At 41.5% G+C, this 24,020-nt stretch overlaps 2 protein-coding genes across 7 annotated transcripts in view; both read right to left on the bottom strand.

Annotated features, from left to right (window-relative positions):
• The window catches only part of Cacnb2 (calcium voltage-gated channel auxiliary subunit beta 2), a 355,154-nt gene that overhangs the window by 112,084 nt on the left and 219,050 nt on the right, over positions 1 to 24,020 (bottom strand). The window lies entirely within an intron of this gene.
• LOC110318392 (T-complex protein 1 subunit gamma) lies at positions 17,208 to 19,221 on the bottom strand. The gene has a single exon (XM_021193420.2). It carries the CDS (start codon positions 19,059 to 19,061, stop codon positions 17,424 to 17,426), a length of 1,638 nt encoding a protein of 545 aa, XP_021049079.1. The 5' UTR covers positions 19,062 to 19,221; the 3' UTR covers positions 17,208 to 17,423.

Genomic DNA, 24,020 nt, shown 5'->3' with positions numbered 1-24,020 from the left:
GGACCTGAAATTCACAGCACAAAGTGTGCCTACCCATAGAACATCTAACAAAACAGAGTACTTGAAAAGCTCAAGTCAGAACTGAGAGTGGCATACACCAAGGGGTTGAGGCAGGAGGAAAACGAGTTTAAGGCCAGCCTCATTTGCTACCTGGGTCTTCTCTCAAAGCAATAACAATAATGCATAACAACCTAGACAGAAAGGAATGGAAGTAAGGTGAGTACTATTTAGAAAGAGTTGGATTAGCTGTGGGAGGGTCAAGGGGACATACAGTGGCATCAGAGTCATGAGTATGATCCATGCACATGCATGAAAATGTCATAAGCCATTATTTTATATAATTAGTAAATGCAAATAAAACGAATAAAAACATCAAGCCCTTATAAGGAAGAAATTGTTCTTCAAGTAATTTTGAATGTGTAATATATACATTAATATATTTACACATATATATGTATATGTACATATATACATATATCTCCATATACTTATTTTGTAATGAACCCTGATCCTTAAGCACACAGCATATAAAGTATGTGGTATGTGTTCTTCCACTGAATCAAATCTCTAGGTTCTATGAATGCACTTACTGGACAAATACAGAATTCTAGAATATTGTAGTAGACTATCTATTAGTTAATAATGGTCATGTGAACAGATCACATAAGGCTTTCTCTTTAGCTGCAATACAATCAAACACACAAATTTTGACATTTTACATCCAAGGTGAGCTTTCCCATGGATGCTAGTGCACAGCCACCATATGGCTGCAGTCCTAAAGAGTACACCCTATGTAACCTTTTCTTGCATCTACTTGAGGCATATCACTTCGGGACAAAACCAGGAAGAGATGAAGAGTCAGAAATAGACAAGTGATTTGAATACGGAATTCACCAAAGCAATCAACAGTCCCAGGCACCCGCAGAAAGGGTGCCATCTTGCTAACTTAAACAAAGAAAAAAACGTTTTCCTTAGGGAGATTCTCTTTGTTAAGAAAGTACCAATCCACAATGAAGAAAGCATACAATAATGCTAATATCATGCATTTACCAACAACTTACCTACAAACAGCTTTGGGAAATTTAATTTGTCACTTGACATGTATCAGTATAATTATATTTTTGAGCCCCAGCGTAACAGCATTTTTATGTCATGGATTACTTACTGCGATTACTAGAAAGCCTTAAGAACAATAATAAAGACTCGAGAGGATTATATAAGGCAAATAGTTATGAGGATACCAATAGAAAACATCTATGAGATGCCAACAGAAGCACAGCCACATTTTATATATGTAAAAATACTAAAATGACAACAAAAAATAAATAAGTTTGCATTTCTGAAAATAAAAATGTTATGAATTCTGTAAATGAAAACAATAAGCTCCTTCTACTCATATGAAGTCTAGAAAACACTTGATTTCTTTTCTCTGCTATTAGGCAGTAAAACAAGGGCCTAGCCCATGCCCGGCAAACGTTCTAACACTGAGCTACATTGCAACGTTTTAAGTAATATTTTACTTGACATGGGGTCTCTTTAAGTTCCCCAGGCTACCCTTGAACTCACTATGAATTCCAAGCCACTCTTGAACTCACTTTGTAGTACTACCTGGCCTTAGATTTGAAGACCCTCCAATCTTAGGCACCTGAGGTTACTAGCCTGCACCACCCTGCCAATTGTCTTAGTCAGGGTTTGTACTCCTGCACAAACATCATGATCAAGAAGTAAGTTGGGGAGGAAAGGATTTATTCAGTTTACACTTCTACACTGCTGTTCATCACTAAAGGAAGTCAGGACAGGAACTCAAGCAGGTCAGGAAGCAGGAGCTGATGCAGAGGCCATGGAGGGATGTTCTTTACTGGCTTGCTTCCCCTGGCTTGCTCAGCCTACTTTCTTATAGAACCCAAGACTACCAGCCCAGGAATGACCCCACCCACAATGGGCTGGGCCCTCCCCGCTTGATCACTAATTGAGAAAATGCTTTACATCTGAATCTCATGGAGGCACTTCCTCAAGGGTGGCTCCTTTCTCGATGATAACTCCAGCTTGTGTCAAGTTGACACAAAACCAGCCAGTTCACCAATCTTGAACATGGGTTTTGATATGGCCAAGATGGTATGCACATACATATTTTCCCTGAACTTAACCTTTCATTACATGTTTTCCTTGTAATGAAAGGAGCTAATGAGCAAGTCTCCTCAAAGACCGTTTGTTTACTGTGGAACAGAGTAGCAAGGAAAAGGCTGATGTGGGACTTATGTCATATAAGAAATTAGAATTGAAAGAAGGTGCTTACACACAAAATGTCAACATTCTAAAATATACTTTCTCATGAAAATATATAAGCTAATTTTTCAAGTTTTCATAGAAAGGACTGAGCCTTTCTTCCATGAGCAATTAGGTGACGTTAGCACTGGGTGAGAACTTGAAGCAGGCCGGATGAGTCAGTGATTCCTTAGTACATTGTTAATACACTGCTCTAAAATTCTGACCTTCTGGAAAGATATGACATTGGTTCTGAGAGATTTTAATATTAAAAATAGGCTACCTGATCAGGGAATTGGTGAGAAAAACATTACCAGTGTGGTGTGTTCAGCAATAAAGTGCCGCAGAGCACCCTAGTGACCTAATAGAGTTAATTCATCCCTTAAGCAGCTTAGCTATCTTTGGGAGACTTAAGGAGAGACAATCTGGGTCATATCAAGTTAGGTGTATTAAAAGATTCCAAATTTAAGACTGGTCAGCAAGAAATGTGCCACAGGTATGTTATATTCATGTTAGAAAATCCAGGATACGTGAAAGTATCCCATAAAACACCAGATATATAGAATTGGTCAAAATAACACAAGAATCATTTAGTGTTACAAATGAGAAGACAATTAATCAATAGATATTCCTGTGAGTGATCAACTGTAGATAGAGTTGTAACTGTAGATAATCAACAGAAATACCTGCTATTGTTTCTTTTATTATTCAGTTTTATTTCACTTTCATTTATTTTTTTGAAGGGGCAACTAAAACTGGGTGTCTTAGTTTCTCCTTGCTGTGACTAATATTGTTACAAGACTAACCCAGGAGAGTAAGGATTTACTCTGGTTCACAAGTCAAGAGTGGGGGTGGGGTGGTAAAGGGGTTGAGTTCGGAAAAAGGGTTGGGGGCACAGTGCGCAGGAGCTCCAAGCATCTGGCTACAAAGTATCCAACATGAAAGCATGCCTCTGCTCAGATCTCTTTCCTCTCTTACCCAGCCCGGATTTCACGCAGGGAATAGTGCAACAACCTTCAGGGGTTGAGCATGTTCACCCTAATTAACATAACTGAAATAACTGTCCACCTGCATCACCAGAGGCCCATCGTCCAGGTGAGTTTTCAACTCTGTCAGGTTACCAGTCACTACTGACCATCCCGGTGAATGGGAGCATTTGTTTTGATTGCCTGTTTCTGTTGCTACTGTTGCTTTATTCTACTGAATATCCCATGGGATATTGTCTTTATTTTATCTTCTCCTGCTGTAATAAATTACTTTGATAAAAGCAACATGGTGCTCCCTTGCTGGAGTTGAGGGCATTGGCTGTTCTTCCAGAGGATCCGGTTCAATTCCCAGCACCCACATGGCAGTTCACAACTGTCTGTAACTCCAGTATCTAACACCCTCACACAGACATACATGTAGGCAGTACACCAAGACACATTATATAAAAATTAAAATAAAAGAGGTAAGGCAAGGGAGAAAGGGCTTATTTGGTTCACAACTCCAGGTACAGCCATCCCTGCAGGGAGCTCAAGGGAGCAGGAGCTTAGGCTTGTTAGGTAAGTTGCAGTCACAGTCAAGAGCAGGCAGCAATGTAGCAATGCACAATGGTGTCACCTTGCTCTCCCTTTCTCACTTGTCCTGGGCCCATACCATAGATGGTGCCAGGCATTTCCATCTCAATAAACCCGATTAATACAATCTCTCGTAAACATTTCCTCATTGAAACTCCCCTCCAACTCTAGGTGATCCTAGGTTGTTGACAAATAACACCATAGCACTCAAAGGGCACTTAAAATGGCGACCTTAACATTTCCTTTTACTGTGTGAATCCAATCCTTTTTGAGTTATCCTTTTTGTTCTTTTCATGAAGAATTCAGTCAAACAGGGTTGTCGCAGAGTATTCACAAAGGGGCCTGAGACCAGTGGATCCTATATGCCAATTACTACCAAGATTTGAAGTTACAGGTGAAGCCCCCATGAATGAATGCCATTAGGAAAGCATATATTCAGGCCCTATTTATGTCTCTAGTTTTCATTAGCACAAAACTCAATATTACAGTACTGTTCCTCCACAGCCCAAGCTCTGTAATCAATTAAATCATATTAGAATGCACTGTCTATTGTGTAGGAGAAGCAGGCCTTCTTGCCTGTTATTGCTGACAACAGAGCCAATGGACAGTGGTCTGAAGTATAATTTCCCCAGCTGGAATGGCATCTGCAGATTTGCTCTCAGCAATTAGTAGTAACAACTCCATTGATCTCGTGGCTTTCTACTTTTGGGAAACCAGCTGCTCTTATTCTTCAGACTGGCTCCTGGGGGGCATTTCCACCATAGAGGGGGCGGTACAGTTCTCTTTATATGAGGGGAAATGTGCTAATTAACATAAAATTTGAATTGCAGAGAGAAAGTTTTATTTAGTTTTTCCTAGGGTAAGATCCTGAGTGGGTATGTTATTTTTCCCATCTTTATTTTATAGTGATGGAAAATGTTTTAAAATATTGCAATGTTTTTTTTTCTCTAAACCAAACCTCAAAAATGTGTGTGCATACTGTGTCTCTGTGTGTGTGTCTGTGTACCTGTGTGTTTGTATGTGTGCATGTCTCTGTGTGTGTCAGTCTGTCTCTCTCTTTCTGTGTGTATGTGTGTGAGTGTGTGTGTCTGTGTGTGTATGAATATGCACTCAAGTTGTGTAGGTGCCTCTTGGAGGCCAGAAGTTGATATAAAGTGTCATTTTCAATTACACCTTCATCCTATTTTTTGAGAAAGTGTAGCTCACTGCTTAGGCCAGACTGAATGGCCAGTAAGCCTGTGGAGTTTCCCATTCTGTTTCTAGTGCTGGGGCATGCTGGGGCATGCTGGGGCTTGCTGGGGCATGCTGGGGCGTGCTGGGGCATGCTGGGGCGTGCTGGGGCATGCTGGGGCATGCTGGGGCGTGCTGGGGCAGATTCCTTCAAACCCAGATTTTGGTGTGGCTACTGGGGGTCTGAGTTCAGGTCTCTGTGCAAGCACTTTACCCATTCAACTATGATCCCAGCTCAAAACTCTGATCTTTTTTTTAACAAAAATAAAGGCAAAATTAAAATGTTGCCTGCTGTTTGCATTGACATCCAAAAATACTTTTAAACAGAATTAGGGATATTGTTGATTCTTGAATTAGCAGCTTTAACCTGATTGAATCCTAACTTAAAATAACCTTAAAGTGAAAAGTTTCTGATGATTCTTGAGGGTGTTATATAGGTGAAAATGGCCAATCGCAAAAGAATAAATACAGTATAATGCCTGATCTATGACTGGACAACAAAGTTGAATGCTGGCTGCCTGGGCCTGCCAGGTTGTGCAGAGAGAACTGGAAGTTAGTGTTTAATGGGGCAGAGGGTCAGGTGGAAAGAAAATGGAGATGTGTGGAAATGATGGCTATACAGCAGTGTGAACATTTTTAATGCCCTGGAATTGTACACTTAAAAATGGTTAAAAAGCATATGGTGTCTGGGTGTGTAACTCAGAAGGACAGTATTTCTTTAAAATGTGAGACGCCCTGAGTTCAGTCCCCAGCATCATACACACAAATTAAGTAAAAATGATAAATGTATGGTGCACGTGTACACACACACACATACACACACAGACACGCCATGATTTTTAAAAAACTGAAACAAAAACTTAAAAACTGAATCTTCCCCCAAACAAAACAAAACAAAACAAAACAAAACAAAACAAAACAAACCCCTACTGGGCTAGAAAGGAGAGTACGCTTTACCAAAACCAATCGCTATAAAGAAAGCAAGCTACCAACAAGCAAGCTACCAACAGTTTCCTAATGAAATCCAGGGCTCCTCTGTGCACTGGGCTTGTCTATTGTGCCAATACAGCAACAGCAGACATCGCAACTACTCAAATTGGTTTTAGGGGGCCTGGAGCAGAATGGATCAAGGAAAGCATGAGTTCATGTTTCTGCTGAAGATCACAATGAACAAACGAGCCTAGTTCCCAGGCCCTGTGCTGGGGTCAGGTAGACACCAGCTAACAGGACACCATAAATCTAACAGTTGTTATATATCATTATATATCTGAATTAAGCAGTCAAACCTAGAGAAATACATACTGGATATGCTATCAAATGAAATCACTGAGAGACTTTCACATTGTGTGAGCGTATTGGGTTACAGATCATTTCTGCACTAAGACATCTAATTAACACTCATTCAGAACTAAATGTTGACACATCACCACATACAGAGTCCTTACCAGAGTACAGTCAGTTGCAAGTGAACACTGATGTATTTCAACACTGACTTCAGGCCTGAAGAGTTTATGGTGATAACAGGGTGGGGTTTCTTTGTTGCTAGTCCTTGTGACTTTGGCATGCCAAGGTTTCCTGGTCTCTAGGCCTGACTCTCTATTTCCTAATTAGACCACCTCCCTAATGGCAGGACCTGTCACAACCAAAGCCTGATGCTCCTGATTAACACAAAGACAATGACTTTTCCAAAGAGCCCAGGGGAGATGTTCAAGGACCTTTCTCATCTATGATGCTTCTAGCCCACTCCCAGACCCAGGTAGACATTTAAGAGAAACTTTGGGATAAAGGAGTGGTGGTTACTGATCCTGCTGGCAAGTAAGATTTTTCAGAATCCTCAGTAAAATGCTGTTTCCAAAGTGACATCTACAATGAATTCCAGACTTCAGTGAGGCTCTTGCAAAACCATAATGTCTTTACTGCTATGAAACAACAGCAGCAGCAGCAGCAGCAACAACAACAACAAAACCCATAGGGGTCTGGAGACATGACTCAGCAGTTAAGAGTACTTGTTGCTCTTGAAGAGGACTTGCATTCTATCCTGAGAATCTACATGGTGGCTTGTAACCATTGGCAGTTCCAGTCCAGGGGACCCAATGCACTCTTCTGGCTGCCATGGGCAGCAGAGATGCTTATGGTGCGTGTCCCAACCCCCATAATACAGAGAGAGAGAGAGAGAGAGAGAGAGAGAGAGAGAGAGAGAGAGAGAGAGATTCAGCTCATACACACAAAACAAAGAAATTTAAAGCAAAAACAACAAATACACAATATTCTTGAAACAAACAAACAAACAAACAAGCCCTCAGACTTCTAATCACACATCTTCTACGAGGAGTTAATCCAGTCTAGCTATCAGGAATTGATCGGTTTGGCTGCTTCTTTTCAAGAATGATGCTTATACTTTAAAAAAGTTAAAAATCAACAAAACAGTAACTGATGGCACAGGGAAATTATATGGATGCCTGATTTTCATTTTCATGTCTGTTAATAAGGTCTTACTGGAACATGGCCACACTAACGTGATGTGACTGTGGTGGCTGCTATTCTACAAGAGCAGAAGTACGCATTTGCAACACAGACCTCGAGGTTGCAAATATTTCTCGTACATCTTCCATATAATGCTTGTCAACTTCTGCAGGATATTTGGGTTTAAAAATGGTCACACTTACACAATATTGATGATAAACCAATTTCTGTTTTTATTATTTTTTTCTTAGATAGGGTCTGGTGATGTTGGCCATTCTGGGTTTGAACTTCTTTTACAGCCACAGCTGGCAGGACACCTGACATTGCCTTTTGGCTTCAGCATGGGCATGCTCACAAGTACATAAATCATACACACACACAAGTAGAAAAAACAGTATTCAGACATTCACTCTTCAGCCTTCTTATCTACTGGTGGCCACAGTCAGGCCTATGAGTATCAGCCATCACTCAGAGTACAGGGTGTGACACGCTCCATTACGCAAGGGTCCAAGAAAGTTAAAGGTTCACCTGTTTGCTCATTTTATTTCGTGATAAATACCACCTATGATTTATGAGCTATAGCGGCCTTATTTGTGATAGCCAGAAGCTGGAGACAACCTAAATGTCCCATGACAGAAGAATGGATACAGAAAATGTGGTTCGTTTACACAATGGAATACTACTCAGCTATTAAGAACGAGGATATCCTAAGTATTGCAGGCAAATGGACAGAACTAGAAAATATCATCTTGAGTGCAGTAAGTGGATATTAGCCAACAACAACAACAACAACAACAAAACAAAAGACAAACAAAAAACCCACACAGAATACCCAAGATACAGTCCACAGAACTAAAAAACTCAACAACCTGAAGTTCCCAAGTGAGGAAGTGAGGACACCTCAGTCTCTCTTGGGAGAAAGAAGAAAGCAATCACAAGTAGGGACAGAGGGAGGGACCTGGGAAGGAAAGTGGGCGAGGGAAAAGGGAAAAAGCCCTGAGGGCCAGCAGAAAGAATATAAACAGGCAACCTCAGAAAATAGGAGGTTAGGGGGTAACCCCCAGAATGCACCAGAGACCTGGGAGGTGAGAGACTTCTAGGACTTAGATGAAATGCCCTACAGTAGGGAAAGGGAGCTTATAGAGCCCACCTCCAGCAGGAAGACAGGACACAGAATACCCAAGGACATCAAGTGAGGGATGGGGTCGCCATCCCACAGTCACAACTCTGACCCATAATTGTTCCTGTCTGAAAGAATTACAGGGATAGAAATGGAGAGGAGCCTTAGGAAAAGAAGGTCCAGTGACAGGCCCAAAGTGGGATCCAGCTCAAAGGGAGGTCCCAAGGCCTGACACTATTACAGAGGCTATGGAACACTCACAAATAGGGACCCATCATGATTGCCTTCTGAAAGATCCAACAAGCAGATGAAAGAGTCAGATGCAGATATTTGCACCCAATCAATGAACAGAAGCAGCTGACCCCTGTTGTTGAAGTAGGGAAGGCTGAAAGAAGCTGCGGAGGACCAGCAGTCTCAATTAATCTGGACCCCCAATGCCTCTCAAACACTGGACCACCAAACAGAAGCATATACCAGCTGATATAAGGCCCCCAACATACATTCAGTATAGGACTTCTGGGTCTGTGTTCATTCAGAGATGATGCACCTAACCCTCAAGAGACTGGACTCTCCAGGGAGTTTAGAGGTCAGGTAAGGTAGACGGTGGGAGCATCCACATGAAGATGGGGTAAGGTGGGGATGAGGTGTGGGATGTGGAGCAGACAGAGGATGAATGGGGGGCAGGGAATGGAATATGGAGTGTAAAAAATAAAAATTAAAATTAAAAAGTTGAAAAAATTCATAATAAAAAGTTATTATCAGTAATTTATTTAAATTGCAATACTTTCTCCTCTTGTGAATATGTTATTCATGTAATTAGAACCTTTGTGGGACAAATATTTTTTTCAACATGAGAAAATTCTCTCTTGAGAAGATAAAATGAATGACAATACCAAACAAACAAACAAGCAAACAAAGCTTCTTTATGGAAACAGAAACAAATGTTTTCAATAAATATATTTTTTTAAAGTTTAAATGGCCTGACATTTCCCCAATGCATAGATCAGAAGACTCTATTCACCACTTTGAAAATTTCACCCAAAGATACCCATAGATTTCATTGGTTCAGGCCTGTAGTGGCCAATTCCTTCCATGCGGGGAAGATGTGTAGGCAGCACCAGGTAACAAACCTGCAGAGAGGCTGAGTCCACTTCCCTGTAACCCACCCCAGATATGCCCCCAGTGACTCAATGAGTCCACTGCCCTGTAACCCACACCAGATACGCCCTCAGTGACTCAAAATGCCTCCCCCTTGACCCCACCTCTTAGATCTTGCTTTTCTTTACCACGATACCAATTTAAAGACCAAATCTTTATCACACTGGCTTTAGGGGCCATTCCATAGCAAAACTAAAACAATCTTTTCTTTTTCTTCTAATTTTTATCATGCTAAATCTTGAAGAAAAATCTGTCAGCTATTTATTACTAACTATGTGTGTGGGGGGGTATGCATGTATACAAGTATGTTCACCTGTGCTAGCACATGCATAGGCAGGTTGATATCATGTGTTCTCTTCAATTGCTTGCTTCCCCTATTTTTTGATACAGAGTTTTGAGCATGAAGTTCATCATTTTAAGCAGACAGGCCAGCCAGCAAGCCTCAGGGTCCGTCTAGGTTTGCCTCCCAGCACTGGCGGGACAGGTTCATGGACTACATCTGGCTTTTACATGGATGGCAGCAATCACTTTACCCAATGAGCCATCTTTCCAGCCCTTATCTTATTTGGTTATAACCCTGCAATAAATATGCAGTCTGGTACTTCTTAGTTGGGCAGCACTGGCCAGGTTATGTAACAGCTGTAAGGCTGCTTAAGATGGAAAATGACAAAGAGATAGTACCCAGGTACACATAAAGAAGTAATACCCAGAGACAAAGATTGTAAATAACACAGGTAAAGACCACACTGGTAATGTGAACACTCAATTATGTGCTATTTGAGGCTACTTATTTTACTGTCATTGCACAGAACATGAAATCCTCAGTAAAACAGGCTATGAAACTACTTCATAGAATAAGGAAAACCTACGTTGGTAGGTAACAAAGGCCATTGAAGGATTATTCAGATTCTGTTTTTTTGTTGTTGTTTGTTTGTTTGTTTGTTTGTTTTTTTCTCAGTGGCTCCCAGTGGGTGCCCTTTTGCTCAGCAGATTGTGAGCCATCAAGAAGGTCCTGTGAGGATGTGGAGGATCTAATGCCAGGCACCATGAGACAGTATTAGTCAGTGGAATGGAGACCTTTATCAGTAACTTCCACCAAGATCTGGGGAGGGAGGGAGGGAAGCGGACAGAGGAAGGAGACTTGCTCTGAGATAGAGGATCTGTACAGCAGCTGCCCCATCTCACACAGACAGCAGTGGGCTGGGCTAGAAAACACCATGTGAGTGAAAGACGACAACTGTACTAGAAGCTTCATCAGCAGCTTCAGATGGTGGACTGGAAAAGCAGCTCAGTGTTCATACAGAAAGCCTGGCTCCCGAGAGCTGAGAGCAACTCTAGGGCGAGGCATTTTCTGAGATTATAAAGACTAAAATTAACAGTATCTCTGCTCCCACCAAATATAAAATAGGAATAAATAAGTACATATTATTCAGGCTGCAATATCGGCTTTCATTACTTGGTACTGCCTCTACTTCAGCCTACAAGGTTTTTGTCCCCAGCAAACATGTTCCCTTATTCATCTGAAGCCAGCTCTTTTGTGTTTTCCTTTACAAAGCAATAGAGTTCTACCTGATATTTCTTCAGCAATGCACCTTCCCCTCATGTTTTTCTCCCTTTCTGGAAGTGTCAGAAAGTGTCGTTTTTAAATCTTCCTCCTCTCATCTACCTGGGTGCTAAGATCTTAAACGTCACTCCAAGTCCATGGGCTAACAGCTTAGATCCAGCTTGACATCACCATAGGGGAGTGGAAACCTGAATAGGTAGAACCCAGAGGTTATTTCTAAGTCTTTGGGAGCAAGCCTTGTAAGAAAATGGGACTTCTCAGGCTCCCTTCTTTTCCTTCAAATCTGGTCATGAGATATAAATGAGACTCTTTCACAACGTGTTCCTTCTGTGATACATTGTACTGCCACAGTCCCAAAACAATGACTGGAACTTAACTGTGGGGCAGAACAGTCATAGACACATACTCCTTTTAGAGGCAGGGCCTCACTATGTAACACTGGCTAGCCTGAAATTCAGTATGTAGACTCACAGAGACTACATTTGCCTGCTTCTGTCTCCTGAGTCCTGGAGTTAAGGGCATGTGCCACTGTGACTGGCTCATTATCTTTTTTAATAAGTTGACTTATCATACATATTTGTTACAGTCACTGAAAGCAGAGAACTATTTACTACAGCCTTCTGGATAACTTCTGCAGCCTTGTCAACCTGAATAACAATATTACTCCACATCTATTGCCATTATATATTCTGCCTAGTCACATCATACCCGGAGATTCATCCACAGGTATGACAGTGAAGCGCTGAGTGAGAAGGAGAGAGGCTAATTTATCTATTTTACATTTAGTTGAGTTCCTTTACACATGTTTTCACAATTTCCATGCAACTTTGATCTTATCTGTATATCTTTACTTTTTTTTTCTTTTTTCTTTTTTTTTGTAACTGTGGATGCTCTCTGGAACCAACCTCAGAATCATTTTGGAAAGACAGTAGTCCAAGTCTAGGTCAAAGACACATGGACTTCAGAACAGATCTACTCAAAAAATAATTCCTTCCAAGTAAATGCTATGTCAGGGGATATAATCACCATATTACCCAGTTCTCCGAACAAAACCCAACCCAACCCAACCAAACCAAAACTCCATGGGTTTAAAAGTCTGAGTTAAATATACTAATATCAAAGACATGAGAGAGGAAGTTGAGCAATGAGCATGGCATTAAGAAAAGAGCAGCATGCAGTAACAGAAATGGGATTTGATAGCCAAATGACTCATGTTTTGGTTCTGCTTCTACAACTATGTAGTCTTGAGCTCACTCTCAACATTCTCTAAATCTTATAATGCTTGTATACAATTTTTCATAAGAATATTATTTTGAATACTTAATGTGTACAAACACTAATATATACACCTCATCATAACATTCAGCAAATAGTAGCTGATATTACCAATGTTATCAGCATCAACAAACACCTGTTCTCTCACAGCAGGCTGAGGTCTTATCATCACAATCACCATTAACACCCTTCACAGCAAGCCAGAATCTTGAATTAGTTGCTTTTCTATTGCTCTGACAAAATATTCCCTACAAAAGCAGCTTAAGGGAGAGTGGTGGTTTATTTTAGCTTAAAGTTCTAGAGGGACACTATGCTTCATGGCAGAGAAGACACTGTAGCCCGCAGAGAGGATATGGTTGCAGAAACAGGAAGCTAGCTGGTCCCACTGTATCCATACTCAGGAAGCAGAAAGTGAAGAGGAAGTGAGGTCAGGCTATAGAGCCTCAAGGCCCACACCCAGTGACCTACTTCCTCCAGGGAGGGTACTTTTCCTTAAGATTTCTCAGCCTTCCACACAGTGTCACCTGCCACAAACAGTACTCAAAACTGTGAGCTGCAAATGGTATTTCACATTCAACTACAATGGGTCTGTTAAAGAAAGCTACCTTGCTTACCCTTGTTTGAGACAAACAAGAGTTACATGAAGATACATGAATTGTTGCTATACTGACATGGTAGCGCATTTGCTCAGCAAAGTATAAGGACTTGGGCACAATTCTCAACACTGTAAAATAATAGCAACAACAACTAGATATACAGATGAACATCCTCCATACATAAGTCAGCCCAAGAACAAGAAAGGAGAAATCAACAGGAGTTCATAGGAAGCATTCAATAACTGCCTACTGAATGGAAAAATGAAATGGAAAAGGGCAGATGATCTTCCAAACGTGGATGTCTTGACCTTGCATTTGTAATTTTCCATACCACTGAATGCAATGTGTCCTTTTGGATATGTCCCTTTGATACTATTAACCTAGAGACTCCTCAAGGACAGCTGTACAGATGTTCAGCTAATGACATCATTTTCTGGCTTCTGAGAAAAAGATGGCAACAGCAGGAAGGGTGAAGACCCTGCTGGTGAGCCCCTTTCTCTGGTGATCACAGTACTAGAAAGACAGTTTTCTAGGGAGCACCAAGGGGCTAGGAAACTTTGAACTGTCATTTGACAAAATTAAAGTGGCATTGGTATAGTGTTCATTTAATGAAATGCCTGTCTGGTTCGTCTGGGAGAAGATGAATACAGGTTCTAAGTTTACTGAAAGTCTGCCTAAGAGACATCCCTACTGGGTGTGGTGTCCAACAAAAAGCCAACACCACTGCAATGCCAGATGCTCAGAAAAATGTGTGCATCTTAAAATGGTGGTTGTGATAGTTGTCAACAGGTAACAGGTTTCATGGGCAAGACTACTCATGTAGATGACTTATGTGCTTATTAACTTCCTCTTCACAAAGGATTGCACGTTTCATAGTAGCAGTTTTCTGTATTGAACACACACACACACACATACACACACACACACACACACATACTGTATCACTTTTTATAACTGCCTCTGGTGGCTTAGTGTCATCCTTTAACACAACATGACAAGGAAATACACAAGATAGTTATTTCAAATGTAGCATTTGGAAACACCCTTTCTGTGGCAGCTGCCATGCCATGGAAGAATAGGAGCCATGGCTGTATGATAAGCCCATGGTTGTTGGACTCAACAAGGGTCACAAGGCATAAAAGAAAGCCCAAACACAGCAGGACTCAGGTGTCTCACCAAACCCACCAAATCCAAGAGGTACACAGCTCCACTCCCTATAAGCAAGTACCATAGGATGGCTCAAGGTCTCCAAGGACAAGCTGCTGTGCTGTGAAGAGGATAGGGACACAAATCTGTGCTGAGAGGACACCAGATGCACTCAGTATTGCTGAGCTTCAGAAAAACTGTAGCTAAGAAGGACAGATCGCACGCCTCCTAGCTCCTCCCAATACATCTTTACACCACAAAATATATAAGGGATTCCTTTGAAATGGAGAAGGTTTTGGAGTGCTTCTTATTGATGTACGGTCCTCATCTGTGCAGAATAAATTGGTTCTTTGATAGGTTCAGATGTACATATAGTGTATCTTGTATACTTATTCTCCACTGTCTCCTGTCACCCTCCCAGCCCATCAATCCCATTCTTCCTGACAGATTCTGTTGCTATAATATGCTTTGCTTGCTTTGCAATCCATTCATTTTACTCAGTATCATTTGTTCGGCCATGAGTTTGGGCCCTGCTTGGACTCATTGGTTAGTGTACAATTGACAAAAGTGACTATCTCTCCCCAAGTGTATATCAGTGACTAATACTTCAGCAGTATTTAAGGCTGAATAATCCTCTCCAAAGTTCAGCCTTGTGCAGAACCAGAGCAGGAAACCACAACGGACATAAAATCATGTTTGCAATGGCTGTGTCAAGCCCAGAAGATAGACCTGCACAGACCCTCACCCTATCTTTTAGCTCTTCTATTCTTTCCACATCTTCTCTCATGCTCCACAGCTTTAGAAAATATGGAATACATTTCTTGTTTGGGGCTGAGTACTCAATCATTATTTATTTTACGCATCTTAAGGAGCCCCCATCTCTGCGTTCCTTGCTTTTGACCGCAATGAGACTCTTCTTATTAAGGACATGATTAGCATTTAAATGCGTTTACGGGAGTTGCCAGAGAGAGGCAGAAGTGTCCATATGCATTATTTCTCATTTAAAATAAGAATGTCTCTAGAGGAAAACAATTACCTTTCCACAGAAATGAAAACCGTTATGGAGGTATTAAGAACAGCACCAGAGGGCTGTGAATATGGTTGTGTCTGATAGAGTGCTTGCTGTGCGCTCATGAGGACATGCGCAAACCCTCAGAATCCACATAAAAGGACACATGTGCAAGCTTAGGGTTTGTTTTTTTCTGTTTTTTGTTTTTTTTACAAAGCCTACTTTTAATAAGGATTTTTAAATTTTTTAACCTCCCTTCTAGCCCACCACACACCAGAGGTGGTAGAAAAGACTGGTTATTAAGATATAGGAGAAGTGGACATACTAAGATTATTAAGATACAGAAGTGGACATTTTAAGATTATTAAGATACAGGAGAAGGAGAATTGCTCTTTAGTGCAAATCCAATCTGCATTGTCAGGAAATCAGCAGTTCAATTCAGAGGAATTAGCAGCAGGAGCTTGATCCACTTGCAAACACATCATGAATATACCAGCAGTCTGGTTCCACAGTGTCAGGATAGCAAATAGGAGTCAGCAGTGATGGCAAGACCCAGCAGAAACAGCCAGGCCTCTGCTGAATGCACATGAGTCAGCATGAGTAGGACCAGCAGGGTCACCAAGAGAAGTTCTCTGCTGTGCCTCTCCCAAGGAAGTGAAAGGCAGTGAAGATGAAGATGAGAGACCAATAAAGCATTGCAAAGCTAGCTACGCAAGCCTACCGTAACTGTCCATTGGATCATATTTATTCTCCTTCCAAACATCACATGTCCTCCCATGGGTTTTGCCTCACCATGTGAGTTGGCCAATCAGCCTGAGTTTGCAGAAGCTGAAGCAATAAGAAGCTACTAGAATGCCACCAGAAGTTTATTGGCACATTTCTTTCTATAAAAATCACAAGAAACAATGACCATCAAGAAATGTCAAGGCATACCAATGCCACCCAGCATAGTCCACTGTCTGTTGGGTCCTTATTAACATCATGCATCCTTTCACGGGTTTGCTTTAGCAAAACTTCTTTTCACCTGTGTCTGCTTCAGGAAAACACTTCTACACATGTCTGCCCCAGCAAAACACCATCAGACACAAAAGAAACCATGAGTTTTCACTTCTCATATGTGAGTGTGTGTGTGTGTGCATGTGTCCCTCTAATGCCAGTGCCAAGGAGGCAGAAAGATGGACATGAACTAGGGTTCTGTGGCCAGACTAATCTAATCTGTGAGCTTCGGGTTCAGTGAGAGATCCTGACTCAAGAAAAGTAAGCTAGAGAGAAAGCAGGAAAGCTTACCCGGTGTTGATCTCTGACCTCTACAGGCACACACACATGCATACATGCATATATACACACAAACTTCTCTTCAGACAAATACTAGCACCTTATACTTCTACTGCATGAACATGCAGAATATAGGACATTTTAAATCTTCAAAAACAATGACCAGTCAGCACAAGGAAAGAGAATTAGCATAAGCAATATTTTATTCATGGGTATACTTAAAAAGTGTTTTTGAAGTAAAGGAAGTAAAAAAATCATTTTTACATTTTAATATTTAAAATTTCAACATCAGTAGCATAAGTCTGTCATTTTGTTAATATAAATTCTAAAAGAAATTCCAGATGCCCAGTTTAAAAGAATTACATATTTCTAACTGTATAAAACAAACATCTCCATGAATTGTTTGATTTGACTTTCAGGGACTTTATCACTTGAATAATTAAAATTTGGTCTCATAACTGAAATGACAATCAGTTCACAGAGGCTCTACATTTGAAAGAGAGGTAAAGTCCTTGTCCTTCTTTTTTTTTTTTTTTTTTTTTTTTCAAATGACTTAGATTTAATCATTGGAAGCAAACTAAATGGAAAGCTTACAATAGAAGAGATACACGTCAGTGCTTTTTGCAAACCGAGATGGGACAGACTGGGGGCTGCCCCTCAACCCGATCCCTCGCAAACAAAGATGTCCACAGTGTTCCTGGAACTCTGGCTGAGGAAAGGGGAGACTGCTGGTTCTGTGCATGGAAGTCACCTTGCTCAGCACTCACTCCTGGCCAGCATCTGGAGCACTGGTTTGCCGGTTCTGGTCATCACCCTTCTTCTTGTGGCCAGAGACAATGTCATCAATCCGCAGAAGCAGAACTGCAGTCTCCACTGCTGTTTTGTATGTTTGTAGCTTCACAGCCAATGGCTCCCAAATACCCAGCTCTTTCATGTCCACCAAGGTACCAGTCTCACCATTCACACTCCAGGTCTCACAACTCTCCTGTGTGTGCTTGGCCCGAAGGGAGGTAAGCAGACGAATGGTACTGGCCCCACAATTCCGGATCAAGGTCCGAGGGATGACCTCTAACGCCTGGGCCACAGCTCTATATGGCCATTGTTCCACACCAGCCATGGCCTTAGATTTTTCTGTCAAGGCACGAGCCACAGCCATCTCTGAGGCTCCACCACCAGGCACCAGCTGAGGGTCCAGTAGAACATTGCGGCACACTTGCATGGCATCCTGGAGGTTGCGTTCTACTTCCGAGAGTATCTCTTCGCTGGCTCCTCTAAGAAGAATGGTGCAGGCCTTTGGGTCTTTGCAGTCAGTGATGAATGTGAAGTACTCATCTCCAATCTTCTTGATTTCCAGTAAGCCTGCCCCTGTACCAACATCATCTTCTCTCAGTTCCTCAGGTCGGCTGACTATCCGTGCTCCACAGGCTCTAGCAATGCGATTATTGTCTGTTTTCCGGACTCTACGAATGGCTGTGACATTGGCCCGCATGAGGTAGTGCTGAGCTAAATCTGAGATGCCCTTTTCTGTGATGACCACGTCAGGTTTCAGCTGGATAATATCCTCACACAACTGCTGAATGTACTCTTCTTCCATTTGCAGGATTCGGGTGAAATCCTCCTCTCGTGTAATCTCAATGTCAGTCTGGCTTTCTCCTTTCTTGTACTCCAGAGAAGAATCCAGTAGCACAATTCGAGGATTCTTAATATAGCGGCGCATTCTTGGATGGGTCACATCCTTGTTAATCATAACTCCATGTAAGACACATGAGTCTTCAATGATGCCCCCGGGTATCTTTTCTACCCTTGCATATTTTTTGATGTCAATTTCCTTTCTGCCATTCTCTTCAAACTGCACAGTCTTAACCGCATCCAGTGCAATGTTGCATGCCAAAGAGGACCACCGACTGATAACTTTTGTAGTTATAGAGCTATTGATGATGTTCAACATCATCTCACGGTTATTGACATCAACAGGGGTACTGATTTTCTTCAGAGTGCTGATCATATCATCCAGTGCCATGCGGTAAGCACTGATCACCACTGTTGGGTGCATCTGCTGCTCTAGGAAGTGTTCAGCCACAGAGAGCATTTCTCCCGCAAGTATAATTACTGATGTGGTCCCATCTCCAACCTCTTCATCCTGGGTCCTGCTAATTTCAATCATGGACTTCGCTGCGGGATGCTGGACTTGAATCTCTCGAAGAATGGCATTACCATCATTGGTCATCACGATGCCTCCCATTGGGTCCAAAAGCATCTTCATCATAGATTTAGGTCCCAAGCAGGTCCTGATGATGTCTGCAATTGTCTTTGCAGCATTGATATTTCCAGATTGAACTTTTCTTCCAGACTCACGCTTTGTATTTTGACTGAGCACGAGCACTGGATGGTGGCCCATCATGGTGGCACGACGCAGAGCCGACTAGCCAGAGCTGGGGGGAATCAGCAGAAGCTTCTAGTCCTTGTCCTTCTGAGGTCACGTCGATTGAGGTCAGCGTTCTCTTTATATATCAATGTGCTGGCTGTAACTTAGTAACACAGGTGCAGTGTTGGTTCTGTAACTGTTTAACATGAGAGCAGGCTGTAAGTCCTCCTCCTTCTTCATTATAACCAGAGCATATGGTTTCTCAAATTATGTAAAACATGCAAATTATTCATGAGAAACAGGTTTCTTTGCATAACCATGCAACAGGTGTCTATTTTAAACACTCTAGGGCTAACTAATGAATGTTTGTATTCCTAAAATATTCCTTGGGATGTATTCTAGGAAATCATTTTTGAAGACATCCATGGAATTTATTAAAAACAATAGAAACCTGGAACTCATTTTCAAGAATGCTCTCTTTGCAACAATGACAGCATTCCTCAATATACATTGTCCTGGGCCGGGAAATGGCTCAGTGGGTACAGGGTTTGCTGCACAAACACGAGGACCTGAGCTCTGATTGCCAGTATCTATGTAAGAAAAACCAAAATTACCCACAGTAGAAATCAGCATGGCAAGTCCTTAGAAAACTTGAAATAGATATACCATATAACCAAATTATACCACTCCTGGGCACATACCCAATGAACTCTATTCCGTGCTACAGGGACATATGCTCATTCATGTTCATAGCTGTTTTATTCACACTGTCTATAGAAACAACATGCCCATAAAATGATGAGTTGATAATGAAAATGTGATAGCTATATATAAAGAGATTTTATTTGGCCATAAATAAAAATGATATTGTGGAATTTTCAGGTAAATTGATGGAGTGGAAACATTATACTGAGTGAGGTAACCCAGACACAAAAGAAAAGCTATGCATGTTCTCATGGATGTAGATATTAGTTATTTGTAGAACTTTTAATCCTGAGTATCTATTGAGTCCATAGGACTAGGAAGAGACAATTGGTGGGGAGAAGGAAGAAAGACTTAAGAGAGGTGGAACAGAATAACGCAGATGATACAAACAGGGAAAAGAGGAAAAATAGGGAGTAGATATCAGAGGAGGGTAGGGAAGAGGCACCCAAAAGGATGAGATTCAAAGATCCTCCTCCTCCTCCTCCTCCTACTACTACTACTACACACACACACACACACACACACACACACACACACACACACACACATGAATTACCTTACACATATCATAGAAAATGCAGGTTGCTAAGTAAAAAGTTCCATGGCAGATATGGGTAGAAAATCTCCCTTCCAGTTATTGCTAGAAGTTGTTTTTAAGACCACAAAATAACATAGGCTATTGCTCTTGGTTGCCCACCAGAGCTTGATGGTAAGACTTCATTGCTACAGATACTACATCCATTGGTCACACTGAGAAATCACGTTAGTACTGACCAGGAAACTTCCTCTCTGTTGGCTAGCACCTCAAAGGTGTTAAATAGGCTGCTGAGAAGAAGAAGTAAACCCTGTGAATGGTAATAATGGGTACCATGGCAATATATGTGCACTGGTGCAATTGCGGTATGAATATCATGGTGCCACCAAGTGTGACTTGGCTATTTGCTTATTCTTAGCTAGCTTTTTTAAAAAAAAATAAAGCCCAGGACCACCTGGAATATTGGTACCCACAATGTGATGAGCCCTCCTACATCAATTAATAATTGAGTTATCCCTTGTAGACATGCCGACTGACTGACCTGATTGTGTAATTCCTCAATTGATTCTCTTCTCCACTGACTCTGGGCTATGTAATGTAGACAAATAAGGGTAACCAAAGCAAGGGTAATCAATTGTTTTCTGATTGTATTAAAGGCCCATTTCACAGAAGGAAACACATGCCTGATAACAGTAGGTATATAATCAAGAACTCACACTGGGGAGCTCACAAGAACCAGGTAGAAACAGTACTACTGTTATTTTTCTAAATGGGCACACTATCAAAGTTCCCTCTACACACTTGTAGCTCTCAGACCTAGTAGAAAAGTTTCTCCTTTGCAGGCAATCACAGCTCAGTACAGAAGCTCACAGCTACTCAGTGTACAGAGAATAAGTATCAGTGGAGTATTTAGCCACAAATTGGACTTCTGTATCACATGCCCACTCCAAAGGCTCAGGTAGAAGTGGGGTGCAAAGACTATAATAATCAGAGGTCATGAGGACCATCGTGTGGATACTTCATTCCTCCTTAGAATAAGGAACAAAGTACCCATGAAAGGATACCCATGAAAGGATACAGAGACAAAATTTAGAACTAAGATGAAAGGATGGACTATCCAGAGACTACCCTATCCGGGAATCCATCCCATCACCAGCCACCAAACCCAGATACTAATGCACATGCCAGCAAGATTCTGCTGAAGGGACCCTGATATAGTGGCCTCTTGTGAGGCTATACCAGTGCCTGGCAAACACAGAAGTGGATGCTCACAGTCAGCTATTGGATGGAACACAGGGTCCCCAATGGAGGAGCTAGAGAAAGTAGCCAAGGAGTTGTAGGGGGCTGCAAACCTGTAGGTGCAACAACAATATGAACTAACCAGTTCCCCTGAGCTCGAGTCTCTAGCTGCATATGCAGCAGAAGATGACCTAATCAGCCATCATTGGGAAGAGAGGCCCCTTGGTCTTGTAAACTTTATATGATCCAGCACAGGGGAAGGCCAGGGCCAACTAGTGGGAGTGGGTGGGTAGGGGAGCAGGGGTGGGGGGAGTATAGGGAACTTTCGTGATAGCATTTGAAATATAAAGAAAATAATTAATTAATTAATTAATTAAAAAACAAACAGATAAGTTTTCATTGTGTTGTCCATATAGCACTGAAATTCATGAGTTCAACTGATCCTTTAGACTCACCCTCCTCTGGGGAATACAGGCATGTGATATCATAATTAGTTTTTGTGTAATATGTCAGTTAATTATTAAAAGAAAAGCCATCTGTCTTCTTAGTGCAATGGGAAGCATGTCAGTCTCATAAAACAGACTTTAACCAGGGCCCCATGAGCTCAGTCAGTAGAGTATTGGCACTCAAGCAAGAGAAAGGAGCTCTACCCTCAGAAGCCACTGGGCATGGTGACATGGTGCTGGGGAAGTAGAGACGGGTAGAACAAGTTTGCTCATTGACTAGTTAGACTTAGTCTGTTCATGGCAATGAGAGATGGGTCTCAAAAACAAGGTGGATGGCATCTAAGAAACAAGACTCAAGGTTGACCTCTGGCCTTCACAGAGACATATGGGCACGCGCACGCGCGCGTGTGCACACACACACACACACACACACACACACACACACACAAATTAACTAAAGAAAATGCTATCCCACAGGACCTTCACTTAAGATTCTGTTAAGTAGGTTAATCACACAATCTAGCACTGTAAATTTATGTTCCTACAATTCAGAGCTAGGGAGATAGTTCAATAGAAGAGCATTTGATGTGAAAGCATGAGATATAATTGTAACTTTTATTCTCTTGAAGAAATTGTCATCTATGAGATTTATTGCCTCAATCTGATAACCTAGGCTTAGTCCTGGAAGTTTCTAGCCTCTGCAAAATCTAATCTAGGGGTAGAGTGTTTTCAGCCTCTAAGACTTCATGCTAGACTTCATGCTAAATAAGCTCACCTGTTCTAGATCTTTCTTTGCTCTAGGTGGCTCAACTATTCTGGCTCAAACTCCACTTCTAGGCTAACTGATTCAATCTGACTTCTCTCTCAGCCCCTGAATTGCTTCTCACTCAGTCCCCGAATTACTCTGCTTGGCCTCGCACTAACTCTGGCAATCTGTTCTAATCTTCTAGCTCCTTCTCATTCTCTGACCCTTCTGTCTTCACCTGTGTCTAGCTTGTTCTCTCTTCCACCTGTCTCTGTAAGACTCTCCCAGTAAACGGTCTCCTCCTTTTTTTCTGCACTGCTCCTTAATAAGCTTCACTTTTCTCTCTCTTCTCTTGAGAGTTGGGCATATCCTACTCATTCAAATTTTTCTCTGATTTTGTCACTTTGTCTGCAACTCTATTAGACATCACTTTCAAGCTTGAGTGCTTCCTTCTACAAACTAAGCTTACCTTCATTGTTGGGGAATAAAAGGTGTGTACCAAGGGCATGTCTGTATTCTACCCAAAAGGATTAAAGATGTGTGCTAAGGCTGAGCCACATCACAATTAGAAACATGTTTTAAAGTAAATAACACAGTCATGGGATTCTCGCTGATTAAATACCATGCAACAATGAGGATGTGAGTTCAAATCCCTAGCACCCATATAAAAGTCAGACAACTTCCTGTAATACCAGCATTGAGAGGTTGAAGATCTCAGAATTTTGATGTTCATCCAGTTTGGCCCACACAGTAAACTTCTCAGTAAAACTGCTGTTTCAAGGCAATGAAGCAGTAGAGGAAGACACCCTATTTCCTCATCTAGCTTCCACATGTGTGCACATGTCCACACCTACATATATGCACACACACCACACCCACAAAACGTTCTGCAATTTCATGGAGAACTATCCCACATTTTAGTGGCCCAGGTAGATGGTAAAATGACCTGACCAAGAAGTGTATATTTCAATGAGTGAAAATATTGCCCAAGAATTTCAAGGAACCTGAAGTGTTAGTTTATAAAGGGAAACTATTTTATAATTTACTGGATCTCATTATCTCTATGAGCCAGAAAAGAGGATTCTTTTAGGCTTTAACAAAGACATGTATTTCTTTCTTGAGCTATGTCTGTTTCGAATTATGAGTATTTTGTGTGGGAGGCTATACAAAAACAGAAAAAAAACAACCTTGAATAGTTGATACACTGGACCTTAAATAAGAAGGAATGTGGCTCTGTCAAATTTCAGGTAGTGTATACCAAGAATGTCACAATGTTACATTTTATCTCAACATTCCAATACAAAGAAATACTTCAAAAGAAGGTT

Source organism: Mus pahari, chromosome 3 (assembly GCF_900095145.1).
Source record: "Mus pahari chromosome 3, PAHARI_EIJ_v1.1, whole genome shotgun sequence".
NCBI lineage: Eukaryota > Metazoa > Chordata > Mammalia > Rodentia > Muridae > Mus > Mus pahari.
The sequence above is the reverse complement of the archived record's forward strand: the minus strand, read 5'-3'. Positions and strand labels throughout refer to the sequence as shown.